Source organism: Centroberyx gerrardi, chromosome 7 (genome assembly GCF_048128805.1).
Source record: "Centroberyx gerrardi isolate f3 chromosome 7, fCenGer3.hap1.cur.20231027, whole genome shotgun sequence".
NCBI classification, from domain to species: Eukaryota; Metazoa; Chordata; class Actinopteri; order Beryciformes; family Berycidae; genus Centroberyx; species Centroberyx gerrardi.
Window position 1 is genome coordinate 26,260,028 of NC_136003.1, and position 24,458 is coordinate 26,284,485.

At 43.3% G+C, this 24,458-nt stretch overlaps 2 protein-coding genes and 1 non-coding gene across 3 annotated transcripts in view; all 3 read left to right on the plus strand.

Moving 5' to 3' along the window:
- The first annotated feature begins 370 nt into the window (after positions 1-370).
- gfap (glial fibrillary acidic protein) lies at positions 371-6,043 on the plus strand. The gene is made up of 9 exons (XM_071900933.1): positions 371-897; positions 2,898-2,958; positions 3,066-3,161; positions 3,245-3,406; positions 3,909-4,034; positions 4,419-4,639; positions 4,763-4,806; positions 5,675-5,757; positions 6,002-6,043. Exons 1-9 carry the CDS (start codon positions 371-373, stop codon positions 6,041-6,043), a joined length of 1,362 nt encoding a protein of 453 aa, XP_071757034.1.
- A 7,322-nt stretch (positions 6,044-13,365) lies between these two features.
- The window catches only part of kcnh6a (potassium voltage-gated channel, subfamily H (eag-related), member 6a), a 29,862-nt gene continuing 18,769 nt past the window's right edge, over positions 13,366-24,458 (plus strand). The window contains exons 1-6 of the mRNA XM_071900903.2: positions 13,366-13,441; positions 16,042-16,272; positions 18,670-18,822; positions 19,761-19,864; positions 20,704-21,013; positions 22,793-22,995. Coding sequence (XP_071757004.2) covers positions 13,366-13,441; positions 16,042-16,272; positions 18,670-18,822; positions 19,761-19,864; positions 20,704-21,013; positions 22,793-22,995 — 1,077 coding nt within the window. The remainder of the gene's footprint in view (positions 13,442-16,041; positions 16,273-18,669; positions 18,823-19,760; positions 19,865-20,703; positions 21,014-22,792; positions 22,996-24,458) is intronic.
- On the plus strand, positions 18,550-18,621 carry trnac-gca (transfer RNA cysteine (anticodon GCA)). The gene has a single exon. It is a non-coding gene; the product is annotated as a tRNA-Cys (tRNA).

Here is a 24,458-nt window from a genome sequence, read left to right on the forward strand (position 1 = left end):
CTGTCACACAAATTCCTTTTCATTCAGTTGAGACAGAAAGAGAGAGAGAAAAACAAAAAAGGGGGAGAGAGAGTGAGACAGCGAGAGAGAGAGTCAGAGGCCAGGAACGAGGGAGGAGAGGGGGAGAGAGGGAGATGGCCAAGACACATTTGGAGTTGAGTGGACGAGCACAAACAATCCCTGGCACACAGCTTTTTGAGTGTCATGTAAACCACCCCTTCGCTCTCCTTTTTGTCCCATTCACTGACTGCCACCCTCCCTCCCCTCTGCCCCACCCAGTGGCCTCTCTGCTTTGGACTGGAGGGTGGGGGGGTGTTGCCAGCCTCTATAAAAGCCCTGTTTGTCCCCTGACCGAGCTTCATTCCCCATCATGGAGAGTCAGAGAGTCCAGTCCTCCTACAGGAAGCGTTTCGGGCCCCAGGGCTCCGCCGGTACAGGCGCTGGGGTCAGAATCGGCAGCCTTTCTTCCAGCCGCCTGTCCTGGCACGGCAGCCCCCGCCACATCACCCACTCCAGCCCGGTGTCCCGGCTCTCCCTGGGCTCTGCCAGCACGGCCCTGATGCTGGGGAGCCCCGGGGACCGGCTGGACTTCTCCGCCGACTCCCTGATGAAGGCCCAGTACAAGGAGACGCGCACCAACGAGAAGATGGAGATGATGGGCCTGAACGACCGCTTCGCCAGCTACATAGAGAAGGTGCGCTTCCTGGAGCAGCAGAACAAGGTGCTGGTGGTGGAGCTGAACCAGCTGAAGGGGAAGGAGCCCAGCCACCTGGGAGACATCTACCAGGAGGAGCTGAGAGAGCTGCGCAGGCAGGTGGACGGCCTCACCGCCGGCAAAGCCCGGCTGGAGATAGAGAGGGACAACCTGGCTGGAGATGTGGCCACGCTCAAGCAGAGGTAAGAGGAGGCAGGGTGTGGCTCCTATAGGTGGGGGGGAGGGGGGGTCATGTTGGGGTGATGCTCATAGTAGTGAAAAAAACATTCTAGCTCTCTCCTTCACTTATTCTATTTCTTTCTTAGCACTGGCTCTTAACATGATTGTTTTATGTTCACAAGAATATTGTAAAGGCACTAAAGCCCTGACCTTTGCACTCCTTATTTTGGTTGCTTGTACTTTTTGATTTACATTTATTCTACAGTTGGCACTTATTGCAGTTTTGTAAGTCGCTCTAGAAAAGAGCATCAGCTAAATGGCTAAAGTGTAAATCTAGTATTTATTAGATTATCAAGGATTGCTTGATTTCGGTCAACTTGGCTTTGGCTCTATTTGTATATATATATATTTATATATCTCAAGTTGGTGTTCTGCACCGGTTGTTTTGGAATTTTCTTAAATATCTGTTTGCTGAGGAAGAGGGAGATTTGAGGTCTCTCAGACAAAAATACAACCCAGACGGAGTCTTGTTGCATCCCTGAGAGCTTTTTTCTTTATTACGAATGCATTTATATGCAGATTTAGCTTTGTCTCTGGTTTGCTGGAATGCAGACCGCTGTGCTCTGGGCGAGCTTTACTCCTGGATCCCTCTTTACAAACTTGATCCTGGCCGGACCCCTAGCCGCCACTGAATCAGTGTGGAGGAATGAGGGGAAACACAATAGTAGCTTCCCACAAAGAGTGCAGACAGCCAGGCAGATGTTCGCTAGTTGCTTGTTATCCCAAAATACCGATTCACTGGACTTCACACTGTTGCAAATGCAAACACAAGACTTTTCTTCACTTAAGGTACAAGCTTGGTAAAATTTATAATTGGATTTCATCTGGAGGATCAGTGATTGAACATCCGTGAAGGCGGAGAAGACTTATTTCAGAGTCTCCTCCCTCTGATTTCCCACACCGGTGAAAGAACGCAGAGTGAATTGTGATGGTCATGGCTGAGAGGGTCAAAGGTCACTGTGATTCCTGCTGCTCTCCTCGCACCACTCCATTCATCTAACTCTGCATGAACCCATACAGATGTTGCCCTACGTCTGTGAGCGTGTGTGTGAGCGTCTGTGTGAGCGTCTGTGTGTTTCTGTGTCTGGGTGAGTGTGTGTGTGTGTGTGTGTGTGTGGCGGATGGATTGCAGGGCGGTGTGTGTCTGCGTGTGAGGATGTGAGTGTGTATGTGGATCCTTTGTGAGTGTGTAAACTCCACCCCGTGGGAAAGGCTCTGGCTGCTAGATTGGAGTGAATGTCTAATGATGCGTAAGCTGCCTATTCAGCTGAGCCCCAGTCTTCCCCTGCAGCACGACGAGCAGCAGCCTCATATACTAAGGCTTGAAATGGGTTTCGATCCCCGCAGTTTGCCTTTTATCATAAAGGTCTACTCTAATTGAATTACAAGGTTGTTTCTCTTTTGACTGATGTATGTCATCCAGTATGTGTGAAAACTAAACTAGATACTATATGCAGTCTTTTTATGGAATTTTTGTTATTTAAAAACACACTAAACAATATGTCTTTCCATGCTGTAGTCATGTAATACCATTTAAAAAAAATAATGACACTATTATTATTAATAATTATTACAATATAACTTGTTTTCGGCATTTTGTTACTAAAAAACTAAACAAATCATATGTTTTTGCATGTTTTAATCATATGTAGTCCCCCATTCACTCATAAATCAACTAGAAATTATTGGGATGCTGTTTCAAAAGAATGTTGCAGTCTTGTTCATGGCGTTTCTGTTAATAAAAACAACAAGTCATATGTCATTACATCTTGTAGTGATTTGTCATCCCATGTTTACAAATAATTCAACTAGAAATTATTGGGATCTTGTTTCAACAGAACATGCAGTCTTATTAATGGGAGCAGGAAAATTAAATTATTTGATTCCTATAGTCAGGATGGCCGATGATGAGCTATGATATACATTTATTCCAATTTCTCACTTCTGTTTGTGTCTTACTCAGACTGCAGGACGAGATGGGCCTGCGACAGGATGCAGAGAACAACCTGAATGCCTTCAGACAGGTAATCCTCCTGATATTTGCCTCCTCCTCACCAACTCGTGATCTAAACAATATATATATCTCTGACCGTTCACACTCGCTCCGTTACTTTGCTCCTTCTTCGCGTAGGATGTGGATGAGGCGGCTCTGAATCGTGTCCAGTTGGAGAGGAAGATTGATGCCCTGCAGGATGAGATCAACTTCCTGAAGAAGATTCACGAGGAGGTAAGCACAGTGAATTAGGAAATAATTTGAAAATGAAAGACAAAGATGAAAGAAAAATCATTAAAATCTCATCCTCGTTCCAGGAGCTGCGTGAGTTCCAGGAGCAGGTCGTGGCCCAGCAGGTCCATGTGGACCTGGACGTGTCCAAGCCAGACCTGACCTCCGCTCTGAGAGACATCAGGGTCCAGTATGAAGCCATGGCCACCTCAAACATGCAGGAGACGGAGGACTGGTACCGATCCAAGGTCAGCAGACTCAGGAAAGCCTTTCATTAAGCATGCAAGGACTGAGAGGTGGAGAGATACACATCAACATGAGATGAGATGAAACTTGAATGATCCCTGTGGGGAAACTGGGTCATACAGCAAAGAACAACAGAATATAAAATAAGAAGAGGGCAAAAGGAGGGTGTCAAACATAACACAACAACAATTACAACACTGCTAACTAGGATTATATGATTATAAAATATATGGATTACAGCATGTATGAGCATGTGCAAAATAACAGCAGCAGAACATACTGAGGCAAAGAAAACATAATATATACAATATGAAAATACACAAAAATCTGAAATGTATATATAGCACGGAAAATAAATGAGTATTAAAACCTAGGTATTAAAAAACTAGGTCATAATCATACCAACAAGCTCATAATAATAAACAGTAATGCTGAAAGTGCCAAAGTCCACCAGGCACAACACAATCACATACAAGTTGTGGTGTTGTTTGTGTTTGTGCACAGTTTGCTGACCTGACGGACGCAGCCAATCGGAACACAGAAGCCCTGCGCCAGGCCAAGCAGGAGGCCAACGAGTATCGCCGCCAGATCCAAGTGGTGACCTGCGACCTGGAGGCTCTCCGCGGGACAGTGAGTCCACCGAACCAGAGACCAGGCTGTGTTAATCACAACTGATGAGACTAGAGACAGACCGATATATCAGGCCGATATTGGCCTTTTTATTAAAGATCAGATAGTGTCGTCCACCTCCGATGTGATGGATATGATGCAGTTTGATTGATTACATATTTATTGTAGAATTGATCAATACTACATGGGTTGTCTGTGGGAAACCATAACCTGAAGTGATTCTTGTGTGACATTTTGACCAGATTATATGCATAAATAGTAGCAGACAGTAGTAGTAGTATAGTAGCACTAATAGTAGTAGTAGTAGTAGTAGTAGAAGCAGTAGTAGTTGTAGTAGTTTTTTGCCATTATAATTTCCATCTCGTCTCTCCTCCCCTCCTCCAGAACGAGTCTCTGGAACGCCAGCTCCGGGACATGGAGGACCGCTTCACCATGGAGGCGGGCGGTTACCAGGATACGGCGAACCGTCTGGAGGAGGAGATCCAGGCGCTGAAGGAGGAGATGGCCAGACATCTGCAGGAGTACCAGGACCTCCTCAACGTCAAACTGGCCCTGGATATTGAGATCGCCACCTACAGGAAACTGCTGGAGGGGGAGGAGAGCAGGTGAGGAGGAGCCTGGCAGGCCGCTTGGTTTCTGGGGTGATTTTAGATTGTAAAGGAGAAATGTAAATAACTCTTGTCGTTGTCTTGTCAGTGAATTTATTTGTCCCTCCTCTCCTCTTCCAGGATCACTGTTCCAGTTCAGAGCTTTTCCAACCTGCAGTTCAGAGGTGAGTAAGGAATATAACATCCAATCATTTTTTCCCCTTTATTGAATTTGCTGTATTTGCTTTGGTTGAGGACACGCTTACACATAGTCCTGATAATGATGATGACCTCCAGTCGGTCATCATCATAAGGCAAATGACCACCAAAACCAGCAAAAATCAATTCCATTTTCAGAAAACCATTAATTTATCCTTTTTTTATACCTTTTTACTCATACAACTTCCATCATTTTGATGCTACTTACCATGTTGTATACTATAAATTTGGGTTATAAAGATTTATGTCAGCCTGAAGCTAAGTGGATTTACACTTCACTTCATCCCTGGTTATAATGTTAAATAATGCTGCCTTCAAGTGCTCCTCGTAAGCTCCTACTTCAGAGATTGGAGGTCGTAAATATGACTTGTCACACATTCAAATACTTTTGGTCGGACATAATATGAACAAAATGAACCCCGTAACAAAGTCGTTTTTTATTGGTGGCTGATGTTTTACTTTAAGGATAAAGCAGCACAGTGCTACTTTGTGCTGCGGTGACAGAATGAATTGGAGAAAATCCAGGTCAGGGATGTAAACAATGATTTAATGCATGACAAATAAAAGTTAGACAAAGAGTGAAAATATAAACATACAGCAAAACCTTTTTAAATGGAATTCCAAACAATAACATACAGTAATAGATTGCATCATTGACTTCTGATTCGTCATATTTACCACTTTGTGGGGTCGTTCTTATGCGCTCAACTCGTAATTACAGTATTTCCGACAGCACTTGAAGGCAGCGTAAGGCCATCAAACAGCATAATAAAGGAGTTTTTGCTGTACTGCACTGAATGTTTCCCCTTTTATTTTCCCTTGTTCCTCCCTCAGAAACCAATTTGGACATTAAAAATCCAGAGGCCCTCGTGAAGAGGAGCATCCTGGTCCGAACTGTGGAGACCCGGGATGGAGAGGTATGTGTTTAAACAGATAACACACAGTACAACCCACCCACACTGAAGTAGGCCAATCCATACTGTACCTCCCACCCATCCCCTCTGGAGGGCAGTGTGCTACATTGTGTAATGCAGTAGGTTTTTCACACACATTATTCACTCAGGCTCAGCACACCTGATGCCTTCTGCAACACATACAGCAACTCACCAGAGACCTATTTTACTTTTCTTTTTTTTAAACTCTGATCTCTTTTCTTTTCAGATCATTAAGGAATCAACGACTGAACACAAAGATCTTCCTTAAAATCCAGCACATGGCTGCCTGCGCCATCTTGTCCTCAGTAACAATTTACCACAACTTTTTTCTTGTTTCCAAACCCCAAAGCTGCCCCATCAAAGTCATCACATCATTCCATTTTTATTTCTCCCCTTCATCATTACCCACAAACCAAGTGCTTCACAGTCCCACGACCACGGCATAACCATCGAATACTCCTAGACTCCCAAAAAGATCCATGTATGTTTTTTCTTGTACAGCTCCACTATTAGCTTGCATATGGAATGTAGGCCAGTCATCTTACTGGTACCCTGTTTGTTGTTTTAACTTCCAGTGACAGACCAGATTGTTAGCGTTTTGGAATAGTTGCCATAGAAGAGGCCTTGAAACGTAGTGAATGTGTTCAGCTAACATCCAGTGGAGGGGGGGGGGGGGGGGAGGCTGACGTTGCGTGGTTATCGTGCATGTGAAGCGTGGCGAGGAAACGACAGGAGGTAGTCGGGGTTAGCGGTAAAGTCAGGATGGGATTCAGACGGGGAAGACAGCGTGTGTGTGTATGTGACGGTACTTTGGGGCGAAACCACAGGTGAAAGTGAGCTGATTTTTGTTGTTGTTTTTTTTTTTTTTTACCCTCCTCCGGTGCTATTTCATGTTTCATCCCTCTGTCGCCGCAGCTCCATCGCTCCACCTCCACCCTCCCTCATCTTCTTCTCTGGGAAAACGCCGTTCCCTGCGCGTCCAGCCGGTGGCGTCCTCCCGCTTGAACGCGTCATGATATATATCAGACGAACATCGTCTTTTGACACCAGGACGGCGTCAGAGCGTGCCCACTTAAGTATAGCAGAGGTGACAGCGGGGCCGAGCCGGGCCAGGGGGGGGAAAGCTGGGAAGCAACGACTTGACCTTTAACCTCCAACCATCCAGTTAAAGCGATGCCCCCCCCCACCACCACCTCCGTCACCTCCCTCCACGGGCCAATTTGTGGAGTGTTGGAGTGATAGTGCAGAGACACAGAGACAGAGGAGGGTGTTTGTGGAGATAACACGGTGCTAGGGCAGCTGCCGGGGGGTGAGACGTGGCTGTCCGCTGAAACCCTTTTATTTTACTTTGAAGGGAGGATAGAAAGGAGGTTGGAAGGACGGATGTCACAGCACTAACTCTGTAATCCATGCCCCCCCCCCCCCCCGCCCCGCCCACCCACCCCCACCCCTCTCTCTTCCCTCGGTGGAAGCCCCGCTGACTGAAACACACTGACAGGCCCGGCCGCTAATGAGAGTGGTGCTGTGTTCGCCGCCGAGGACAAACTGTGATCGCGTTCCCATGTGCTTTCCACCCACCCAAACCCCCCCCATTCTCCTCCTGTTCCTCTCAATAACATCCAACCCTCTCTCGATATTCGCTCTGTTTTGTATTTTGTCTTGTCTTTGTCTTTTGTTTGTTTTTTTTGTCTTCTGTCGGTTCTAGATATGATTTCTGACTGCTGAGTCTTGTAGCAGGACGCGGCTGAAACGCGCTTTTTTTTTTTTGTTCGAAGAAAACCCTGCATGAGCTGTGAATATAACCTTAGTTTTGATCGACGCTATAGGCCTCCACTATGACAAAATGTTAACATCAATAAAACATTTCCTTTGTTAGAAATGATGCCTCCTTGTGTTTTCTCTTCCTAAACGTCTTAGCTGGTTTTTCCATTTGCGTTTCATGAAGGATAAAGTAAAGATCAAAATACGCGTAGTAGTGTTATTTTGCCTCTGATTCAATATTGGCACATCGCCTACATCAGCATACATCCAACTGAACTGAGTGTTATATAGAGTGACAGTCAACCTCTATGTCACTTTAACTTCAGGGTATTACAGTGTTGACAGCAGCAGACACTGTTCGTCATAACTGATCGTCTCTGCCCGTCGGCCAGGCCGTAGCGCTGAGCAGATGGGTTCACCTCCTGTAATATCGCTGCCCGCTCTGAGTATTATGTCCGGGCAGAGGAAAAATAACGACAAAAATAGTGTCGGCTCAGACGCAGACAAACAACCGCACCGGATTGACAAACACCCTAAAACCTGACCTCGAGTTCACAGAAGGAGTGTTTCCATTAACTTCGCTCCATCAGTCTTCTTGTAAGAGAGACTTAGGGGAAGATTGCACAAGTGCTCTTGGTTTTAAAGGGGCCTTATTATAGGTATTCACATTTTCCTCTATTTATATACATATATGATCAAATATGTTTAATGAAGACACTGTTAAAGTTTGCTTTGTTGGAGTGGTTAAATTTAAAGTTGTTGCATTTTCAAAAATCCATCCTTTTTTACAGGCAGTTTCAGTCTAACTCCAGTAAACGCATCACAAATAGATTTGGTCCTGATTGGCTCCCTCACTAATGAATCACTGAAATCCGTCCAATCAGGCCAGTTTGCCTGCAAAGCCTCCAATCAACAGGTTTACCTCATTTAAATGAGAGGAGCTGCTGTTGTCGGCCAATCAGGGTCTAGTACTGAGACTGTTCTGTCAGTGAGGATTTACTCTTCATTCACACTCTATCAGATATACTGGAAACCTTCTCAACATGGCAGCAAAATCAAGTTTTGTGTCAGTCAGCAGTAAGAATACACTTATACACACCTTTATTACACTAACCATCAACATTTTGTTTAAATGAAGTTTGTTAAATTATCCATGTTTCCATGGATCTATGTTTGTCTTCCGGGTTTGATTTTCCAACAAATAGCATGTGATTGCAAAGCTGTTTAGCAGCTGACTTGGAAGTGCCAGATGTTGGACCTTACCACCAGCGCATGAACGCAGCATTAGTCTTCAGATTCAGTCAATAAAAACCCTTTTAACTAAACTACATTTATTTGCAAAGCATCATGAAGGACATTATTGTCATCCTGAGCCATAGCATATTTCAAAACAAAAACATAAAAACTGAATAATATGGGACCTTTAAAATTTTGTTGAAATTAATTTCTCATCAGGATATCTGAACTGTCTGAGAGTTATCAGGATTATCAGCGAAGTCTGTTTTGCATTGGCAATAAAGAAAAACTGATCTCCTTTCACACATAACCTTCCACGCCTATCTAAGTAGAAATTAGATTTCAATATACTGTATAGTCTCATTTTCCTTTGGGATGACGTGTGACGTTTGCATTGAAGTGTCACTGAGTGTGTGCCTCTGAGTGTGTGTGTGTGTGTGTGTGTGTGTGTGTAAAGTACAGTATGTATCTGTTTTGCCTGGCTCTTATCTGAGGAATGGAAGGTCTCAGGTCTGTGCTGAAGGCGGCCCGGAGCTGAAGGAATTCCAGGCAGATAAAGCTCTCAGGCGGTCCGGGTGTGGGCCGTCTGACGTCTGGCTCCCAAACACTTTAACATCCAGTCCAGATCCAGAGGGACGGGACGGGGAGGGACGGGACAGGAAGGGGGCGGGAAGGTGGGGGGAAAGGTTACTGAGATGGGGCATTTCTTTTTTTTTGGGTTATTATCTGCCTGCAGCGGGTGAGAGGTGAGAACAGCTGACATGTAAGCTATAGGAAACATGAAAACACACTGTCACTCAGTTTGGTTAGGTGTCCAGAAAATGCCGACACTTGTTCATGGAACACACAGGCTCCGACTTCCAGGTAGAGCAGGTCAGGGTCGGGCCGTTCATGAAGTGAAGTGAGAATGCGTTGAATAAGTTCAAATTCAGTTCCTGGAGTGTGAATGTGAATGTCAACCCAGCTCTAAGGAAACAGAACTGGAATTGAATTGTAATGACAGGAAACAGAATGAATTCCATTAAAATCCACTTCTAAGAGTGTTTGTCTTGACTTGATTAAACATTATAATCAAACATTAGGAATCAAATAAAAGACAGTTAAACAAATCAAATATGCGTCTAATACCACTTGAAAGGTACCTTTAACATTTAATGATATTCAGTATTGATACTATATAACACTGCATGTAATCTGTGTGGTAAGAAAAACATCAAAGGTTTTTTCCAATTCCAAATCCAAATCCAAATCCAAATCCAATTCTAAATCCACTTCCTCAGTTGAATTGGAATTGCTGAGTTCATTGATGAATTTACCCAAACTCTGGTGCAGGCCTCCATTTAAAAGTGAAAATACCCATATTTGTGCTCTGATCATCATCATGATAATTTATGATGAGTTCAATGTCATTTTCTTTCACCAAAGACATTTCTCACTTCCCTAATGAAGCCTGCTGTTGCTTTTCATGGTTTCAGCAAATAACATCAACCAAAGATTCCATAAAATATTCTATTATTCCATTCTTATTTGAGGAAAACAGAAAATGAATCAATGGGATGCTGTAAAATGTGATCAACTGGTCACACACACACACACACACACAGACATTCACTGTTGTGCCCAGCGCTCCTTGTCTTTCGGGCTCTTTGTCTGCTGCCCTCTTTGGCGCGCATTCCTGTCTCACTTGGCCCTCGCACCAGAGGGTCATGGGAAGGCATGTGCGCTTGTTGGTTAATTTTAGCCCTCATTTCATCAAGCTCATTGAGACAAAGCGCAGAGCCTCCACCTCGTCCCGTCCGTCCAGCCCCGGAGCCACGTCCTCTCTGATCTTTAAACACCCTTTAGAGACCGAGCCACTAGACCGGCGAACACGTGCCGCGCTGCAAAACATCTCAACTGCAGCTCTGTTTGCTCTCAGAGCGGCATCAAGAGCGTCAATTCATTAAACCCTAAGATATGGCAAAGTCCCTGCATTTAATATGAAATGCCAACTTCCAAACCTGCTTATATCTGCAAAATTTATGGGGACAAAGTGGAACAATGACTGATGACTGACAAGATATTATTTGGTGATAAATTGTTAGATGAAGGTCAGCAAACTAGCAACTTAGAGGGAAGTGTTGGTCCTGAATGCTGCCCTGATGTGATTTTCTTTTTTAGATATGACTTCCAAAAAACTTCCTGCTGATTTTTGCTTGATCTTTGAATGAGGAAAAACTACAAGATCAGATTTGACATCACTGAGACTCAGGTTTCAACTGTAATGTTTTGGGATTATGAGGCATATTGGGAAACAGGGATATGGTCCCATCAGCCACAGAAACAGACTGAAGTGTGTGTGTCTCTCCAGCTAAACACTGAACCTGAATACATTCCCCTGCTGTTTTCTGATGAATATATGAGCGTAGGCTATGTGTGTGTGTGTGTGTGTGTGTGTGTGTGTAAGAGAGAGAGAGAGAGAGTTTCTCCAATCCAAGATGTGATTCTCCTCTCCTTATTGTGGTTCCTGTTAAGCCAAAAGTTCCTTTCTCACATTTTCCCCTCCATTTTCAGCCATCATGAGCATAATAAACAGCGGTAGTTTGACAGATAGATGCAGTGCAGTTTCATTGTTTTGCTGGGAGAAACATCAAAGCAGGAAATTGTTCAACCTCCAATCACAATCCTGTTACAGTCAACAGACCTCTCTCCTTCCTCAGGCTTCAGAGCCGTGTTTTGTTCTCCATTTTCTTAGTAGCCTTGTTTTCTCCTGTGCATTTTGTCACCTCTGTGTCTGCTTTCATGTCTCTTATCTGGCTCATCAGGATGGTACATCTTGGGACATCTTTTGTCCCACTGACAGCTGCAGTCAGTCCGTCATAATGGACAAAACCAGAGCCAGAGACAGCAGCTGCTTTAACGCACTGGAGTGCGTTAAAGCAGCTTTTTGGACAGAATGACATCTTTTGGACAGAATTACACTGGACCTGACACCACACACACTTATGTACATAACATACAGTACATACACACACACACACAGTTTCACACACGTGCACACGCATGCTCAAAACCATTTTAATGTTCCTACAGTATTCCAACAGGAATGTATAAGCTGTCTGTGGTGAGAGCATAGAGACCTTATCCTACTCTATGGTGTTTTTTATCTTCTATGCTATCACTATAATATTCCTAAAGGGGCTTATATTTTTGCTGTGAAATTCATATGTTATCTATAATTTATTGTCGGATTACTATTGTAATCTAGAAGTGTGATGGCAGCCAAAGAGAATGGGGATGCTGCTATTTTGAGCGCAGAGACTTGTGATGTGGAGTGAAGCGGCAGACTGATGCGAGAGTCTGCACTCTGTCAGAGCGTCAGACCAGAGTCAAGCCAGACACATTAGAAAACACAGAACATCTGGTCACGACTTTCACAATAAAAGCTCTTTTGTGGACCAAAATGTGTTGCAACAGTTTTGATTAATATAAAGTTCCAAAATTAAAATAAAGAATATGTTAGGAGGAATCTGTAGTAGGCTACATGAGGAAAATAACTGTCAAGTCAGCCAGAATAAAAAATGTAACTTCCGGTCATAGCTTTCAAAATAAAACCATATATTGACAAAAATGTGTTGCAGCATTTTTTAAGTAATGCAAAGCTCCAAAATGAAAAAATGAATATAGGCTATGTAAGGAAGAATAAGTAGTAGATGAATTCCCAAATGTGCTTTTCACAGCATGTATTCATTGCCATAAAGACCTGTATAAATTGCCATATATATATAGGCTATAGGGCTGCCATATATAGCTATATATAGGGCTAAATGAAGAAAGACACAATCATGAAACATACACCAGACACCTTGGAAAGTAAAATTTAATCCACAGCTGTGACACAACTGTTTCTGCAGCCAATCGAATTGGAGCGCCAGTTTGTTTTTTTTAATGCTTTTATTTTGAAGGCAAAGTTACCTTAGCTTCCGATCGTGTTTTGGCTAACTCTGGCTGACTTGACGCTGCTGTCAGTACTGTCAAACGGAGGGCGGTCGGGGGGGGAGTGGATCCAGAGAATCTGGCAAATAGGAGCTTCTTCCTCGCCGTCCTTATCGCCAGCTGTCCAAACTTCAGGGGGATTCTGGGATTATAAGACAAACAACCTGGAAGGATCCTGTGTTCTGCAGCTTCTCCTCACAACTTCTTCTGTTTTTTCCCCAAAGCAGTTTTTCTCACTCAGTAGAAGATTCCGACTTGTAGGCAACTGGTTTATGCACTGTTTATTTTTATTTTTAAAGGTTAGGCAGTGTTGCATACGCCTTCTGCAATATTCTCGTCTACTTTTTTGTTTTTTACATTGTCAGTGTGCAACATCCTGCATCTGCTATCGCCCTGGCAACCAGTCCTGCTCTCCATCCGTCTCCAGCTCTCCATCCCTCACCATCAGCGGCAGCCTTTGGGGGAAAAAAAAACCAAAACAGAACTGGTCTCACGCTCATCCTTCTCTGGAAGCAGGCCTATTTCTTAACTGGTGGCGTTTCAAAATCTCTTATCTGTGAAGTGTTTTCCAACTAGGCAAGTTCATGTGTCGGAGAAGTCTTTTCTCTCAGCACCAAAATGCCTGTGAGACGCGGTCATGTTGCGCTCCAGAACACCTACCTGGACACCATCATCAGGAAATTCGACGGGCAAAGTAAGTGCACATCAAATTTACTAAGTTATAACCATGTGACGCGGTGCCGGATCAAAAGATGAGCTCCAGATGGCGATAATCATAAGGCAAACATCCACCAATATGAACAAAAATCAATTAGTACTTTCAGAAAACCATTAATGCGTGTTTTTTCCCCTCCTATCCTCATATAACTTAAATCATTTTGATAATATTGGCTGTGATGTGTGCTACAAATGTATCTCATAAAGATTTATGCCAGCCTAAAAAAGGTTGGTAAACCATATTCTGCAAATTAAAAAGTGAGTAAAAAAGGAGATTAGGTTTACTCTCAATTATATTCCTGATTATAACTAGGGGAGTGACAGCTCATCATGATATGAGACTGGGTTTATGATATTATATTGTTATAATCAGGAGGGATAGTGAGCCCACAATAGATAAATATACAGGTTATATATCAGAAAAGTTCAAATAAAGTTATCTATATATACTATGGAACAGGGTCAAGCTAGACATGTTTCTTCCTTATTATAAGGGATACAGAGGGTAAAATCTTGTAATTTTGATTGTGTTTTTTGTTGCCCAGTTATACATAATATAGTTAGTTATATTATAGCTATAGGGTCAACCTCCTATATCATTTATTATTCAGCCCTGTGAAGCATATTGAGACTTTTTGCAGTCATGTGGCCATATATTAATACAACCCAATTAAGTTATAGCCTGTTGGTCTATTTTAGTGCGTTGAGATTTGTTTAGATTGTGTCACACAGGCTGTAGTGCATGTACATTTGGTAGGCCTACACACTTACTGTATGAATGCTTTACATTATGTTGAAATGTCTGATCGAATTTGTATCCGTCAGGTATAGTCTGATCGACCCCCCTCCTCCTCCTCCTCCTTTTATGTCCTGTGTGTTTGAGGGTTATTGCACCTGAATCTCTGTTTGTTTGCGACTGCTCACGTGATGCAGCTTCTGTTCCGTTACCTCACATGTTCCACTAAAAACTGCAAAGAAAAAGATTATTGCTTGCAGACTGAGGAAGAATAGACCTACTTTCTCCCCCGTGTGTCCACTGTGAGTGCTGATAAGACTGATGTTGTGTCTGTCTTCTTCTTCTTCTCCTCCTGCCACAGGGTTTAGTTTTATCTCACTGTGGCCAAAAGCTCATATTTTTGTGCGAGTCAGTGATTCACAGAGTCTGGGTTGGCTGTAGTTTATAAAACAACAAAAACACTGTTTGGTTTGCATGGGATCATATGCATCTAATGGGGTCTAACAAAGCAAAGCCTGCTTCTCAGTCAACAGCAGTCTCAGTAGTGCAACACCTCTCAGATCTAGGCCAATAAAGCTCGAATCTATAAGCTGTTTTGAGAAAGCATCATTATGTAACGTCCGTGCGTGCGCGGCCGCGTGCATGTGCATGACCAGGTGAGGCACGTGCCACAGCGGTGCTGCTTAGCAACGAGCGTGACGATCGGTGTTTCCGCTCTGAGCCCCAGATAATGACTTTTGGATAGGATGTGCTTTCCACCGGAGGACCTCACCCATTTACTTTGGAGAGAGGGAGGGGAGGGAGGGGAGGGGAGGGGAGGGGAGAGGGAGAGGGAGGGGAGGGGAGAGGGAGAGGGAGGGGAGGGGAGGGGAGGGGAGAGGGAGGGGAGGGGAGAGGGAGGGGAGGGAGGGGGGGGGGTCACCTTCTCTGGACGAAGCCAAGTCCGTTCTCCCCCTCATCTGTTTAGACAGTGAGCAGTGAGAGCTGTTTAACCCAGTTCCAGTGGAGGATGATAACAGAGGCGGAGGGTTATGTATGTACTTTTCATTCAGCTCATTGAACTCTTCCATTAACAGCCTTCGAACAAAACTGTCCTGATTCGCTTTCATGTTGCACAACAATTTTCAGCTCAGCGGCTGCTGTCAGGGCCTCGCACATTACAGTCATCGATAACAGGACGCAGACAAGACGCAAGCTCGGCATTGTAAGGTTTTAACTCGGAGACACTGAGCATCAAAAATTTGACATACAGGGAGGCAAAACTGTCTGTCTTTTTAAATATTCAACCCCCAAAAGCTTATGTAAACAAGAAATTAATACCTCACGAGCATTCAAAGCGGTTAACTCAATTTTGATTAAAAGAAAAGTCGGATAATAGAATTCCAAGCTTATTAATAGTTCCTGTAAACAGATAAAGCCACCAGCTGACAGCATTTAACAACCTTTAAATAACAAGAGGGAGCTGAACCCGGCGCTGACCTCACACAGACTCTCATGTTGAAGTGTCCAGCTGCTGCTCCTCGGTCCCTTGGGGATGTTCGGCCACTAATAGCTCCATGGAAAGGTGGGCTTCATTAGTTCCACTTCAGCTGATTGTGGAGAGGAGAGAGGGAAGATTATGAAGCCATGGATCTTCCCGCTGGAGTTATGCATTATCCAAACAACAGAACTATTCTTTGCCATCCAAAATACAAGCAAGGAAGGAGCGATAACAGCTTAGTTTCTGACACTGTTTATGATGATTCCACTCCCTCCTGCCGCTATTTCCACTTGGATTTTGTCTTTTTTTTATTTGGCTCTCTCTCACATCCCTAAGCATCAGTCCCTGCTCTTTCCCTCAGACCGCAAGTTTCTGATTGCCAACGCCCAGATGAAGAACTGCGGCATCATCTACTGCAACGAAGGCTTCTGCCAGATGTTTGGCTTCACGCGGGCGGAGATCATGCAGCAGCCCTGTACCTGCCAGTTCCTGGTGGGTCCCGGCACCATGAAGAGCGCCCTGGCACAGCTGGCCCAGGCCCTGCTGGGCTCCGAGGAGCGCAAGGTGGAGATCCTCTACTACGCTAAAGAAGGTAAGACAGGAGGGGGGGGGGGGGGGGAGACAGAAGTTTAGGGAGGCAGTGATTTGGCAAGTTTTTGGGAAGTTGGCCTGTTGGTGAACTTATCTGTTAAGTGATGAGAACATAGACACCAAAATCACCCATGTGTCCTCGGTAAATCGTTCACTCTGCTTCTCCATGCTAACACTTCAGCATAAACTATGTTGAGAGACAGTAGGCGTCTGGCATTATCTCAAACATGAGAAAATGAGAACTTGTAGCAGCTCTAAAACTAAATGATAAGTAATGTTAAATGATATGTGGCTAAATCTGGCAGGTTTGTGTAGATTTGTCAAATTTACGTGAAATATGATGTAAAAAGAAAACACTGTTTTGAACTACAAGGGACTACTTTTCCTGTTTCAACAGTGAAGTGAAGGTGATGGGTGATGGGCGACTGTGTACGTCTAAAAGTCACTGGGCAGCGGATAAATACGTGGTTTCTCATGTGAAATAGTTCAAAAAATAAACCTGGCTGCATCAGCTATACTGAGTTAATGATATTGCATTTTTAATGTATAATGTATAAATCCACAAAAACATTCTGAATCATGTGATTAAAAACCACTATTAACCTTTTATTACTAAAAGGTCAGTCTTCTTACTTTGGATAATGCTTGTGAACTACTGTCACTTTAGTGTATGCTAAAGTGTTAGCATGGAGCCAATGATCTACCGGGGACACATGGATGATTTTGATGTTTCTCATGACTTAACAGGTATGTAATGGGTTTTGACAATCACCCAAAAACTGGCAGAATCTGCATTGTCTTTTAAATCACTTCTTCTTTTAAGACTTATTTCTACTGATATACTTGGTTTGTTGGTTTAACCTTAACCCCCACTCCTCACCCTATCGTCCCTTACCCTAACCAGGTCTCCTCTCACACCCCTACTTCATATTTATCTGGCTTGTGAAGCTCTTTGCAAACTTTGCTTTTAGACAAGCACAGTGCAAATGAAATGATCATTATTACCATAGATAGGAAAGCAAGAGGGGAAGGAGAGTGTTGAAGGGAGAGAGCATTGAAAGTGCCAAGAGAGAGCTGGGTGAGAGAGCGAGCTGACATAATAAGGCCAGACAGAGATCTTAACTTTTGATCCGTGTTACATGGAGTCTGGACTCTCTCTCTCTGCTCTCTCTGGTTTTGTGTAGTCAGTCAGTCACAGCGCTGCCACCAGTTGCAGACTCGCTGAACTGTGTGTCTGTGAGTTTCGCTTCCTTGGCCTCGCTCACCTGCGACCCGTTTACTCCTCCGCCCTTCCCATCACCCCCTCCTGTCCCTCTGTCACTGGCACAAAGGCGGCGAGGCAGAAACGCATGACATCGAGGAGGGAGGCAGGCAAACACACCGGGCTTGGGAGGTTTACGAACACACACCATGAACGCAAACCACAAGCACACGCATGCATGTACACATTTAGATTTACACACACATACAGGCACATGCACATACACACACCTGCCTTTTGTTACTTTGGCCATTTGGGCATGAGGCGTTCAGTCTAGAGTGCCGTTGTCATGGAAATGCGATCGGTGTGCCAGCTCAAATCCACTAAGCATCTATTTATTTTGTCTCCTGCTGCCTTACACTACACTCCCAGCCTGGATAAGGAGATAAATTCATACCCGACGTGATTTAGCCCCGCTCAGCTGTTCTCACACGCTGATACTTTTAATTGGGTTTTCTTCTTTCTTTTACCCGAAAAAATAAATCCCCTTCAGAGTTTTCTCTCAAGACTGGATGTGTGAATGTGTCTGTGAGGGTGCTGTTTGTGCGTCTGTGTGTTTGTGTATGTGTGTGTCTGTGTGTGTGTGTGTGTGTGTGTGTGTGTGTGTGCGTGTGTCTGTGTGTGTGTGTCTGAGCTACCCTACCCCCCATTTCTATTTTTAGACCACGCTGATTGCAGTTTGAAGTCGAACCTGAAGGAAAGTGTTGCTCATTTACCCTTTTTCACTTTTCACCTTTTTCACTGTGCTTCCTCCCCCTGTCTTGTTTTCTCTCTCTTTCTTTCTCTCTCTCTGTTTGTCTCTCCCTCTTCCTCTGCTTCTCTCTCTCTCTCTCTCTCTCTCTCTCTCTCTCTCTCTCTCGGTTTCACTTAAACGTGGCCTCCTAAAAGGCATGGCCTCATAAAATAGGCTCCAGTGTGAGAAACACACAGCCATGGAAAGAAACTGAAAGTCTTTACTACTGTTTAAACGCCGGGGGTTCAGAGCAGTAACAATTAGTGAGTCATGTTAACAACACAGGGGGTATAGCTCAGTGGTAGAGCATTTGACTGCAGATCAAGAGGTCCCCGGTTCAAATCCGGGTGCCCCCTCTTTTCCTATTGATGTGTTGAGTGTGTGTGTGTCTTTCTGTGTCAAAGGGACCTGCAGGCCTTGCCTAGTCGACGTGGTCCCAGTCAAAAATGAAGAAGGACTCGTCATCATGTTCATCCTCAACTTCCAGGAGCTGATTGACCCGTCACTGAAGAAATCAGGACTCAGGCAGAGAGTGGCCCAGGGCTGGATATGGGCAGGTCACTGTGAACCAGTTCATGTTTACACTACCAGTCAAACGTTTGGACACACCTGACTGAATGTACTATGTGTTTCATTCTCTTAAAGCCATTTTGATCTAAAGGCTTCTGCTTAAAGGCTTGAAATTTGTTTCTTAGACAAATATAAAATTGATGCCTATGTATGAATTTCTTTCCAAAGCCTTTGCCTTTCCATCAAGGCAAAGGGCGGCTACTTTAGAGAATCTAAAATATAAGATAGTTTTAATTTGTTTAACACTTTTTTGGTCACTGCATAATTCCATTTGTGTTATTTCATAGTTTTGATGTCTTTACTGTTATTCTAAAATGTGAAAAATAGTAAAAAATAAAGAAAAATGTGGTGTGTCCAAACTTTTGACTGGTAGTGTATGTGTTCTCTTTTATCTTGCCTATCTTATATGTTGAATGTAGGGATGGGACAATAACCATTATCACTATATATCGCGGTAAAAACCAGTAACGGTTATGACACCGCCAATAATTTGTATTACCGAGTTAAAGTGGATGCAGGCCAGTAGCACTTTATTTGAGATGCATTTGACTTCATTTGGATTTTTTTTGTGTCGTTTAAGACTATCCATACAGTTTTTATAAGCTAAACCAGCATTTTATAGTTTTGTTTAAGAAAAAAATCAAACATTTTACAGAAATATTTTACATATGTTCTACAGTCTTACATTAAAACGTGTTTAAAAAAGAGAAATGTCTTGAGATTGATGATGATAAATTAGTAATTGAAGCATGTTACACCATTATTTTTAAGGCTTTCACCTTATTAGTAATTATAGAGATAATATTGTATATCGAGATATACGACACAGGACTTGAATGTCTTTCCCTGTTTGAACCTGAGATAATCTGGTACGTGTGTGTGTGCTCTTATCACGGCTGAGCTGAACGTGTGAGTTTCCCCGCAGGTCAGAATCGCAGGCTGAAGATGAGGCTGCCAACGCTGCGCTCCATGCGGCGAGCTTCGCTTTCCAAAGATCAGTTTGAAGGAGTGGTGGTGGACTACCTGCAGGTGAGGTTTACACACACACACACACACAGTCACATAATACTGTGTATTGTATTGCATACATAGTGACATCCATGTGATAGCGAGTTCCAAATCCGTACAAGAACAGTTCCAATGACAATATCTGTACCATGTATGACATTTGTACAGGCTGAATTCTTACAAGAACCTTTATTTACACTGGTTCTGCACTGACAAAACCACAAACTGTGAGGTTTAAAAGAAAGACTGTCAGCTGCCTGAGAAACCACATCTGATAACTGTTTTTCACAAATACAAGAAGAGGGGTCTGTACTCAAAGTATTTAGAGACGAAAGACTCTTTTGCTGAGGATTTTTCACACATGAATCACCGGGCATTAAAGTTGCACTTGGCAATTTCACATGTCAGTGGCTCCAAATGGCAGTGAGAGGTAACTGTTTGAAATTTAAGGACTGATTGCTTTATACCAAAGGATACCACATGGAAGAAAGAGGCAAAAGATCTAATGCTGGTGGGTTCAGCTTTCTCTGGACAGAGCGCTCAGCTGCTTTTTAAAAGATTTGTTTGTATTTTGCTCTTTTCTCAAGTTTTGCATGGAAACAATATCCTGCCAGTAACCATAACTGACACCAGAATTTAATTTGGGCAAATAAGGCAAATCTGTGGGGTGTCACTTAGTGGGGTGGGACGCTCTTCTCTGCTGCAGCCCCACTTCATATTTCCGGCTGTGGTGTATTTTTGTGGTGCATGTAAACAGTGTATTTTAATAAAAACACTTGAACTCTGGCTGTGTCATTTCTTAAGAAACATATATACAGAGTGACTTTTTTTTTGTCCTCCCTCTGCTCTTTCGTCTGCAGCCGAACAGCGAGGAAGTCCCTCTGAAGGAGTTTCGTATCCCGTCTAAGGAGAGCTGCATGCAGTCGGAGACGGAGGCTCTGATCGAGCAGGACCTGGACCCCCCCTCCCCGCCGCCCCAGTCCTCCCCCAAGCGCCGCTCCCTGCTGACGGACCGGCTGGATCCGGGATCGGCCTTCCCTCGGGGGGCTCTGCCCCGGAGCTGCTCCCGGGACAGCGTCCGCAGCCTCCGGAGGGCCTCGTCGCTGGACGACATCGACGGCATGAGGGCCGAGTGGAGCAGCCGGCCCGGAGACCCGCGCTGCAACAGCAGTGAGTGTTGCAGGTCCTGCAGCTCCCTGATCCACCAGACATGAGGCCGAGGCAGGGACAAGATTAGAGGATACTGGGAAGGGATGACAGGGATGTTTACCTTTTAATATAATAATAATGCATTGTTATTTTAACTATTAGTATTAGTATATTTTTTATGATATCACATGATTTCTTCTTATAAGCAAAACTTTAACCTCTGGCAGCAATACGACCTTAAATCATATCTTTCTGTTTTTTATTATACCACAAATACAACATTACCCACATATCGTTTTATTTTGTTCAGATTATTGCAATTTTATAGCTTTTAAAGAATGAAAAAAATCAGCTAGAATAAAAGGAAAAGCTTTAATATTAAAGGTGCTATGTGCAGTGTTTTACATCACCGGCCTCTTTACTGCATTTTATGTGCCACTGCGTTTAGGGACGTTTTGCTTTGCGGCACAAAACAGGAACAGTTTTACTTTGTAAGTAATACACAACTTTATTCACAAATTTATTCAACTTCACATCAGCTTACCCCGTCTGAACGCATATTGGCTTTAATCAAACATGGTATCAGCTCTTATCCTTCTTCTTGCTCTTTAAAACAAACTGAGCGATGCCAGAAGGGACCAGTAGGAGCATCCTTATTGAGATAGGAAGCAAAGAGGTTTATGGGAAGTATGGTTTTAATTTTTAGACAAAATAACATGAAATTCTGCACATGGCACCTTTAAAATCCAACCTGTCTTGGTTGTAGTCGCCTTCATCAGGGCCACAGAACTGCATGCATAGTCGACAATAAATATATTCCATGACATCCAAAACCATTTTAACCAAAAAGTTTGCCTGTTCCAAACATTTTACTGTATTTTGTAAATTGCTCATAAATGGTCAAATAAAAAAATCACACAATATGAAAATGATCCACAAACCTACAAGCATCCGATTACTGACAGAATCTTTACTTATCTCTGTCTGCTGCCACATCCATAACACACAGCACATCGCTCTGAGCACGTGCGGCCGCCTGATGGTTATTCCAGCAGAGACACACTAATCAATCCCTCTGCCCTATAGCTCTGCCAGTGTGTGTGTGTGTGTGTGTGTGTGAGGGGATCATGCTCTCCACTCCTTCCGTTCTGTCAAAATTGCACACTCTCCACACATCTGCCCTCCTCTTCTCTCAGGGGAAATACGTTGTGAGAAAACTGTATTTTTTTTGCAGGATACTGCTTCCAATCATACAGAGTTTCTCTGCTCCACTTCTGGAGTCTCTCCCTCACTTTCACATTTTCTTTTTCAGCCTCAGGGTTCAACATATTTGTGTCTGAGGGGGGATGCAGTGATCTGTCCTACTTCCCTTGTCAGTTGTGAGCAATAGGGAGGACAAAAAGTAACATTTTGACATTTATGTTGCCAAAATTAGAAAGATTTTTAACCTATTAGGCAAAGTTGGCCAAGTTTCTAATGTGTAACGTTTTAATTGTACTATATGTGTCTCAAAGTTTTGTCCTGACAGCTACAGTATGTGTTTGTGTCGCCTACAAATTTAGACTTGAACACATTTAGACACACTGAAATAGAATTAAGCCTACATCACGGGACAATGAAGAAACCCAGTAGTAAACAGTATTTTTTCAGAATAACTTTAATTTTCTAACATTACTTTTGATTCCATTCATGTTTATTTTTGTCCACGTTGTAATCCCGTTCTTTTATTTCCCCTGAATTGTTTTGGAGTCCTTTATTGAGTGTTCAGTATATGCTGATGAGTGCCGGTTTGTGCTGCAGATCTGAAGCCCAGCGCTCTGAACTCCACGTCGGACTCGGACCTGATGAGGCACCGGGCCATCAGCCGCATCCCCCAGGTCGCCCTCACCTTCGGCTCGGACCGGATGAGGCCTCCTTCCCCCACCGAGATCGAGATCATCGCGCCCAGCAAGATGAAAGACCGGACCCAGAACGTCACCGAGAAAGTCACTCAGGTCACGCAGGTGAGGGACGAAACGCCACGGGGGAAACTACAGGCTCCGTGTGATCTGCATGAGGGAGAGAGAGATCATCCTGTCTGTCTCTCTGTAGCTCTTACTCTTTTTTCTTGGCACTCCTTATTTTTTGTTACTTGTAGTTTTGTTGATCTAAGTACGGCTTATTCTGCTGCTGCACTCACTGTAAGAGGCTCAGGATAAGAGCAAACTATTTAACAGTATTCACGATACAGTGTTGGCCAATAACTAGCTACAGTCCTTGGAAGACAAAATGACACTTTACAAAATGTGATCACAGTTACATTTACCAAGGCTTGAAGTTACATGAGGGATGACTATGGAGTATTACTATTATTACAATTCTTAAAATGAATATCATTATCTGAAAGAGCAACTGAATCACCAACTCTCATGTTAACTCCCATTGTTGTAGATTGCATATATCTTGATAAGTTTATCATTTTTATCCTTAACAATTCTCTACCTTTATATAACGCATAAATCTCTCATTATCTTATTCTGGTATCCATACTTTTTTGCACTTTTTCATTCATACATTTTCAACTAAATATGTCCAAGTGTTACAAGTGGAATTGTAGGTTGAGTTTGTTTATATAATCCCCACATGCTGCATTCTTATTCATATCCTATTCTTCTTTGCTATATCCTCATCCTACTTCCTATTTACTACTTTCCATTGGGATCTTTAAAGTCTCATCTAATCTAATTGTGTGGCGGACCCTTGTGATCCCGCTCCCACACCACAAACAGGCCCATTGAGTGTCTATTCAGCACTCTTTCATGTGGCTGTGAAAAGGACTTAAGCTCTCAGAGGCACAATGGGGAGAATTCACCACCATTCATTTATCTATAACCTCATTACCATTTCTTGGAGCCACCAACAGTGAATGTAAACAGAGGAGAACGATACAGCTGCTTTGTTTTTGTCATGCATGCTGAGGATTTGTGTATGAAAGGTGGCAGACCCTCCACAAGATGAGTGTGAGTCGTTTTCTGGTTGTTAGTTGAAGTCAGAAGGGTATATCAAATAAATGAATACATTTTCCATGCCAAAAATCACTATCCTCTATGATACTATTAGTAGTTATTAGTATCATTATATTGTTTTCTGAAAGAGACTGCTACTGTCCTGATCTTCAATGATTAATCATTCAGAAATGTATGATTTTAAATACTGAATCCTCCTTCAGCTTCATCCTGTTTGGCAGGTATATGTGACACCTTGGTCATATTCAATAAGAAATCACAAGTAATCCAAAAAGTAGTCTCTGATTTAGTACTTTCCAATTCCACTGATCAGCGGCTGATTAGTTTCTTATGATCTTTCTCTTCATGTCTGTGATCATTCCAGATTATTCTGCCTGAGAAATAATACTGTGATAACTCTTTGATCTCCGTAGGGAAATTGGGAGGTTAAAGGTCAGGTTCAGATACAGAACAGCTGCTAG

Coding starts and splice junctions, on each gene's coding strand:
- gfap (XM_071900933.1), top strand. CDS start 371: ATGGAGAGTCAGAGAGTCCAGTCCTCCTACAGGAAGCGTTTCGGGCCC. Junction 4,035..4,418: donor TGGAGGCTCTCCGCGGGACA/GTGAGTCCACCG, acceptor CCCCTCCTCCAG/AACGAGTCTCTGGAACGCCA. Junction 4,807..5,674: donor TTCCAACCTGCAGTTCAGAG/GTGAGTAAGGAA, acceptor TTCCTCCCTCAG/AAACCAATTTGGACATTAAA.